Below are 7,794 nucleotides of genomic sequence, written 5' to 3'. Positions count from 1 at the left end.
TAATATTAGATTGATTATTATAAAGTCATATTCTTCTCTTCATGTTTTTGGCACATCTGTAATTTTCTGACAACTTGTATTAAACTATTATAGTATTGCACCAACGGTTATTTATTCAAGAATTTAAATCTAATGAATCAACTAAACTAATGATGATTATATTTAGTATCTATTACAGTTGTTTTATTTGTCAAATAATACTCAAGAACATACATTATGTGATAATAATGAGTATTTATCTATTAACAATGTTTTTATCTTAATATCTTTAATATAGAATATCAAATAACTATGAATCAATGACATATTACTTATTTATGTCATTGGAGATATTCTTATTAAAAAGAAATTTATTTGACTTATTGATGACTTTGTTTAAAGAATAAGAATAATTGTGTTGTGGTGTATTTTTACTGGTATTTCAATAACTGAAAATGAGTGTTTTGTAATGCTATTCTAATCATTCAAACAATCAAATTCTTCAATAATACTTCTAATATCATTCATGTTTAAACGAATATCCTGTTATTATGACAATTAGAAGTGAATTTATTTGATACACTTTCTGTTATTAGTTTCTTTGTACAATATAAATATTAAAATAAAAAATGATTCATAAAGATAAAAACTAGGATAAAAACTTTTATCTACCCACTCTTGTAGCTAAGTGAAAGTGTCCAAATTAAGTATTAATTTAGTTTATCAAGTAACAACTGTTGTTTATAATTATTTATTGATGAAAATAAAGTACATATTTACAAACTAATCAAACAAGTTAGAAAGTATTATATATAATTCCTTGAAGTTGTTTTAAATATTCGATATTTACTTTATTTCAACATTTTATTAAATTTCATTATATTATAATATAACACTATGAATGTATCAATGGATATTTATGTTACTTAATAAACTTTATTTTTATCTGAAAGGATTTTCATGATGTATAACGATTTATTTTTTATTAAATGAATAACTTGTAAAAACTAACCTGAAAAGACAAAATATACAAAATAATAATAAAGTATAAATGAAGGAAAATAATAGTAGAACTTATATCTTCGTAAGACTCTCTAACTATTTATCTTTATTCACTTTATTACTATATTATAATTCAAAGAGTGTTTATTATTCTTGTTATGTTTTTTCTTTATATGAATTATTATCACAAATGGTATTTAACAAGTTTAGTTTTTATTATTTAACGAATAAATCATATTTGATGTGTAAATTATTATTACTTAATATCTTATTTGTTTTAAAATGATTATATTACTCAGAAAAGCTAAAGAAGAAAAATTATTGAATGAAAGATTGTAATACACTCAAATTAATATTTAAATGAGAAAAAAACTAAAAAAATATCATTGAATAAACATAAATAAAATCAAATGAAAATCATTTCATCTAAATCACAAATAAATAATATATGACAAGTACTAATTGTTGTAGTCACGGAAAGAACATTTAAACAACAACATAAATATAAATAAAATGAATTATTCATATACCATTTAATAATCAAACTATATTGCATAACATTATTATCCAATGGTTATAATGGTATTAAAAACAAAATAATATACCTTATCATTAATAAAGATATTTAACAAAATTCACACATATAAACAGAAGATAAATAACAATAAAAATGATATTTTATTAAAAAGATATATACTATCTTAAAATCAAAATACATTGAATAAATTAAACCGATAATCATTATATTTCAGTATTTAATTCTTAACTATTCAACAGATATTCACATTGAAAGTTATTCATTGAATTATTACCAAATTTATTTTTCTTAGTTATGAATATTGTTATTGGTTGTTGGATAATATCCAATACATTCTTTTTTTGGTAAGACTATTCAATATTTATAATTATATTATTAAACCTTTACTTCAATTAGCACTACCATTAATTCAATACATATTATGTTATTTATTACTCTTATTTTACTTTGTGTATTATATTCATTGTATCTTACTTTTGTGTATTTTTTCTTATATAATAACATCACCTTCTCATTTCTTTATTTTAAACATCTCATTCTTCTGCTATCAAATTCTTTTAAATTTATGATCATATTTATGTGATATTCCATGACTAGTCTTTTCGTCATTTCCATGTCATATTTCAATTAAAAATACTCTTTATTTAAAGAGCTAAGAAAATATTCAATTAAAATGCTTTACTACTCTGAAGAAACTTTTAAAGTTAATGATCCAGTAATACCATCTAAAATAAGACCACCTTGACCACTAAAAGTCAATTCTGATTGTGTTCCAAAATCTGGTACAGAAAATACTTTTCCTGATATATGAGTAAAACTTTTTTTTCTAATATCTTCTTGAGAGAGACAATAAGTGAGGTCAATTCCCTTATAAGACCAACGTTCTGATGGTTTTACTTTTAATATAACATCAAATGAGCAAAAATGAAATATTTTTTGACAACCCGGTTTGACAATAATTTTAACACGAACTTTTTGTAAAGGAGATTTTTGCACCAAAATTTCTTTTGTAATTCCAAGATAATATTCCTTTAAAGAAATCGGTACAATTATTTTTTTTCTTTTTTTTAACTCTGTTTTATCTTTTAAACATTTAATATAATCAATTAAAAAATATAATTCTTCTCTTTGTTTTTCATCTAAAGTGTTGTAATTTTCTATAAAATTTTTTTTAATATTATAACTTATTATGTCATCAACTCTTTCATTTTCTGTTTTTTTTTCATTAAAACTTTCAATACTTTTATTTAGATTTATAATTACTGTTTCTGAACTTTTAATAAATTCGTTTATAATGTCATTATCAACATAAATTGAAAGTAAATTAAAATAATATAAAGTCTTCTTACATTGAACTAACTCTGTATCCATTAAAGATTAAGTTGAATATTTCTTTTTTAGTTCTAATAATCTTTTTTGAAGTACTAAATGATGTTTATTTTATTAGACTATAAGTATTTTTCATTTCAAAACAATAAATTTTGATTCATTAAAAAGAAAATTTCATTCAAATAGCTTTTTTGCAACATTAAACTAAAAAATTTGAAAATTAATATAAATTAGAATAAAACTAAAAATCTTAAAATTAGATATTTATTTAAATGAAAGTTCTTAATTTTTTACTTATTTAAAAAAAAAATTATTACATGTTAAATAAAACAATAGAATAAATGAATTAGTATTATCTATGACTATGAAATGATTCTTCAGTAAGGATCTTCTTGGATAGTAGCAGATTTTCTTCTTCTTAATTTACTAAAGAGATTGTCTGAAGAAAAGGAAATAAGTGTAGGTTCTGATTCTTTATCAATAGAATCTGATCTTTTCTTATCTTTCTTTTGTGCTTTTTCTTCTGTTAATTTAGGAGAAGATAAGAGTAGAGGAACTTGTTCACTCTCAACATGTCCAGTAGTATATGTTCTAAAAACTTCTTTTGGTTGTTCTCCATTTAAGAGAGCTTGAAGTAATGTTACTTTTTCAGTTAATTCAACATATAACCTATCTAATTGACTAACTTGTTGTTCTTCAGAAGACATTAAATGTTTGTGATTGGAAATAAGTGTTTTGAAATGAACTTTCAGTTCATTTGCATGTTTAAGTAATACTTCAGCTGATTGTCGATGAACATTTTCCTTTAAGTTTACCATGGCATCGTCAATCATTAATATACATTCTGATACTTTTTCTACATAATTCTCTAATATATTTCCATCTTTATGAACATATTCTAAATCAGTAAGTTCAGGCAAGTGGAATTGCACTCCTGTTTTTTTATATTTCATATACATTTCAGTGTACACTTTAAATTCTTGTGGGAAGAGAATACCCCAAGATTGAACAATTCTCATGGCTTTATCAGTAACGATTTTGACTTGTTTTTTCTTCTTACAACGCTACAAATAAATATCTTCTAATAATTGATAAGATGAAATTGATGAGATTGAATCTTAAAAATTAAAATTGAATCTTCAAATATAGAAATTTCTATTTTTCATTATACTTTGAAACAAAATAGAATTAAAACAATGACCTCATCACAACGTATCACTACGTTGAACTGAAAGGACAGTGTAAAAACATTTGAGAATGAGATAAAAATAAAAACAAACGTCAAATTCAGCGATACATTCAAACCATTGGACTAGCTCAATGTGAACCATTTGTTTTCTGAAATTAGAATTTCTTTTAACAGCATAATCCATGAAACATAAACAATAATACATTTCTAAACTTGGAAGAAATTTGTTATGGTATGCTTTCATTTTGTTAATAATTTGTATTCTTAAAGGAATACATGCCTGTGGAACATTTGTCATAATTCTAACAATAGTATCATATCCTTTAATACAAGGAGAGGCATGTAGTTCATTAACTGCATGATCAAAAACTTGACTAAGTGGCACGGTTTGTTTTGACATTTAAAAATAAAATTTGAAGTTCTCTTAGAATAATATTTTTTGAAGATTATTTCTCTGAGAAGAATTTTAATTACAAAATAAATAACCACAAAGAATTACTGGAGAAAATAAAACAAAATAAAGACACAATGGATGTAGAAGTAGTTCACTCTAATATCAACAAAAAATGACACGTAAAAACTCAATAAGAAGATTTCATTTATTCAAGCTACGGATATAATTCAATAACACACCACAAGTAATTCATAAAAACATGAAATACACAATATTTAACATAAGAAATTCTGATAATATATCAAAAGAGGAATACTCCTAATACCAATGTCTTTAAAAGAGATTCTATAACAGAGATCGTAGACATTGAAAAAAGAAACTACAACAATTATTTTTCAATAAACATAAAATCCAATTGTAGACATATATAAGAAAGAACGTTTTTTGACAAGAGTTAATTTCTGTTGAAGTATAACATTCATACGAAATAGAAACATCAAATTAATAAAAAGAAAAAACTATAACCAAAGTAATAACATAATATCTGAAATAAACTCTGTTAAAATGAATATACCATATCATAATTATATTATACGAAAGAGTATTTCTAGGATAATATGTTTGTATAAAAGATAAAGTAGTGAGACATATAATAAGTAATAAAGAAAGAGTAAGAAAGATTAAACAATGAAAAAAGGAAATAAGAAATAATAATAAATAAGCAATTAATTAAGTATTAATAGAACTAGCTTCTATTGTTCCTGGCTCAGGGGAGACTAATCCCGTCCCTTCGTCTTCTTCTTTTAGCAGCTCTACGGAGTATGTTCGATTGTGATTGAATCAGTATTCCATGACATCTATCATGTTTTTTATTACATGGTTTTTAATTTATTTTACGATGTCAATTTCAATTTTTAATTCTTTAATTAATTTAACACTTGAGTTATTTATTAATCCATTTATTGAAATTACTACTGGATTTATTTTGTCATCTTTTAACTTTTCTATTTTCATTAGCATATTCTTTAATTCATTATACTTATTTCTATTCTTCCAATAGGCTCCATTAATATTGTGATCAGCAACATTAGTCATATCAAATATTAAACTGGTTTTATTCTTTTTATTTAATACGTATATATCTGGTATTTTGTGATATTGTCCATCACTTTTATGCATTATTTGTTTGTTCAATATCATTGTGATGTCTTTATATTGGAATGTTGTTTCATATTGTATTTTTTATATTGTTTATTTCTTGTATATTTTATTATTAATCAATATTATAATGCCAATGTTATCATGTTTTTCCATTTGTGATTTTTTATGACTAATACAAGATAGTAAGATGTGTTATACTGTAGCTATCTCGTCTTTACAAAGTGTTGAGTATTTCAGTTTTTCATTTTTCATTATTTTTGATTTTTTATACCCACAAAATATTGCTCCATCTTGCATTTTAGTTAATTGTAGGAATGCATTCTTCTTAATATTGATGGACTTCAATGCTTTCACTGTAGTAGTTTTATCTACTCATTTTGACTCAAATCATCTTCTAAAATATCCACTTATTTGATGACATTTCCATTTTTGATGTATTTATCAATAACTTCACAGTGGATTATTCACATTTCTTCACTACTTTCCGTCATTATTCTCAAATCATCCATATATAATATGTATGATTTGATTTTGGGAATTTCTCTTCGATGAATTGAGAAATTACATTCATCTGGATGATGAAGAGTAGAGGGGATAAGGAATCACCTTGTAAAATTCCTCTATTTAATTTAATATATCCTAGATATTCATTAAATTTATAACCGATGAATATCTTCCATCTAGTCATCATACTTTCAATAATGTTAATGATGACACCCTCTACATTAAAATACTTTAATGATTCAATTACCCATTCGTGGTTTACTGTGTCATATGCTTTTTTAATGTCATAATATGACTCCACATATTTTGGGTATTTCTCTTCTTTCTGCTGCTTCATCATATAATTATTAATTATTCCTTCTTTAGCAGCTAGAGATTGTAACTTACATCCCAATTGATTCCTACTGATTTTAAATGATTCATTATTCATGTTAAGTCTTCTGTGAATCTTTTCTTTTAATATTGGTGTAAATACTTTCATAATTACATTTGTACAACTGATATGACGATAATTAATGACATCGTTCCTATCAATTTGTGGATTAATAAAGTTCTTCCACTTACCATGTCTAATGGGATGTTTTCGGGGAAGTTCAACCATTCATTGAAGATATTGAGAATGATTTCTCTTGATGATGACATCCTTTTCAAATAATACACATGTATAGTGTCTATTCCTGGTGCTTTCCAGTTATTAATTTTCATTATACTTAAATTTAATTCATTTATTGTTATAATGGCATTATCATAATTGATATATCTTTCATTCCACGAGGTGATTTGTTTTATTTTCCAATTTTCTTTATTTAATATCACCTGTGTTTCATATAACATTTCCAATATTCTAAAGTAATATCGTTATTTGGTATATTTCATTTTTTGTTTCTTCCTTATTCTAATTTTCTTGTTAGAATCAAACATTATTTTATTTGTATTGATTCTGATTATTTCTTCCTTATTAAATTTAATTCTTTCTTTTATCATTGTCATCATATATTTTAGGTATTTTATTATTTCTAGTGCTTTAACTTTTATTCCTTCTTCATTATATTCATTTAATTTCATGATGCACTTTATTCTGTACCATTTCCTTCCCTTGACCAAATCTTCTAGTCTATTTATTTTCTTTATATTTCTTTTATTTCATCAAATTTATCTCCTATTATTTTATTTTGGAGGTAGAGGTGCATAACCATTGAAATCTTCATATCATCTTGTAGATAATGCATTCTGCTTCCTGACCATATCCATCTATTATTAATTTCCATTATTAATCGGTCAGCTTCTTTTCTTTTCTGCAACGAAAAAAAGCAAATAATTGAAAAAGAAGAGAATGAATGATATAAAAGAATAAGAAGAAAGTAAAAGTAGAAGAAGATGAAGAAAGAATAAAAGTAGAAAGGAGAGAATATAAAAAGAAAGAAGATAAAGTGTAATAAAACAAAAGAGATGATAAAAGAAGAAAAGAATGAAAAAAATAAAGGGTGCAAATTTTATTGCAACAAATAAAAAAGAGCAATAATTTAATGATGCAAAATATTTTGAAATAAAAATAATTCATCATTTGATATTATTATTATATTTGATAATAAATTATATTATATATTAAATACATCATATTTCTTTATTATTGATCTTTCTTTTCTTTTTATTATTTCATATATTAAATTATTATTCATTCATTTATTATTTATATTT

The 7,794-nt window shown here is 23.5% G+C and overlaps 2 protein-coding genes across 2 annotated transcripts, besides 3 other annotated features; both read right to left on the bottom strand.

The window, feature by feature from the left end:
• Positions 1-2,200: 2,200 nt before the first annotated feature.
• Positions 2,201-2,890, bottom strand: EHI_037550 (uncharacterized protein; the record flags this gene model as incomplete). Its single annotated transcript, XM_643302.1, has 1 exon — positions 2,201-2,890. The coding sequence occupies one exon, from the start codon at positions 2,888-2,890 to the stop codon at positions 2,201-2,203; it is 690 nt and encodes a 229-aa protein (XP_648394.1).
• Positions 2,891-3,225: 335 nt separating this feature from the next.
• On the bottom strand, positions 3,226-4,439 carry EHI_037540 (uncharacterized protein; the record flags this gene model as incomplete). The annotated part of the gene is made up of 2 exons (XM_643301.2): positions 4,129-4,439; positions 3,226-3,912 (listed from the first exon to the last, which is right to left on the bottom strand). Exons 1-2 carry the CDS (start codon positions 4,435-4,437, stop codon positions 3,226-3,228), a joined length of 996 nt encoding a protein of 331 aa, XP_648393.1. The 5' UTR covers positions 4,438-4,439.
• A 60-nt stretch (positions 4,440-4,499) lies between these two features.
• Positions 4,500-4,877: a repeat region.
• A 268-nt stretch (positions 4,878-5,145) lies between these two features.
• Positions 5,146-6,043: a repeat region.
• Positions 6,011-7,392: a repeat region.
• Between the last annotated feature and the right edge of the window lie 402 nt (positions 7,393-7,794).

The sequence above is a fragment of the Entamoeba histolytica genome, genomic scaffold (assembly GCF_000208925.1).
Source record: "Entamoeba histolytica HM-1:IMSS scf_1104750516831 genomic scaffold, whole genome shotgun sequence".
Taxonomy (NCBI): domain Eukaryota; phylum Evosea; order Mastigamoebida; family Endamoebidae; genus Entamoeba; species Entamoeba histolytica.
Note: the sequence above shows the minus strand (reverse complement) of the source record. Positions and strands in the feature narration are given on the sequence as shown.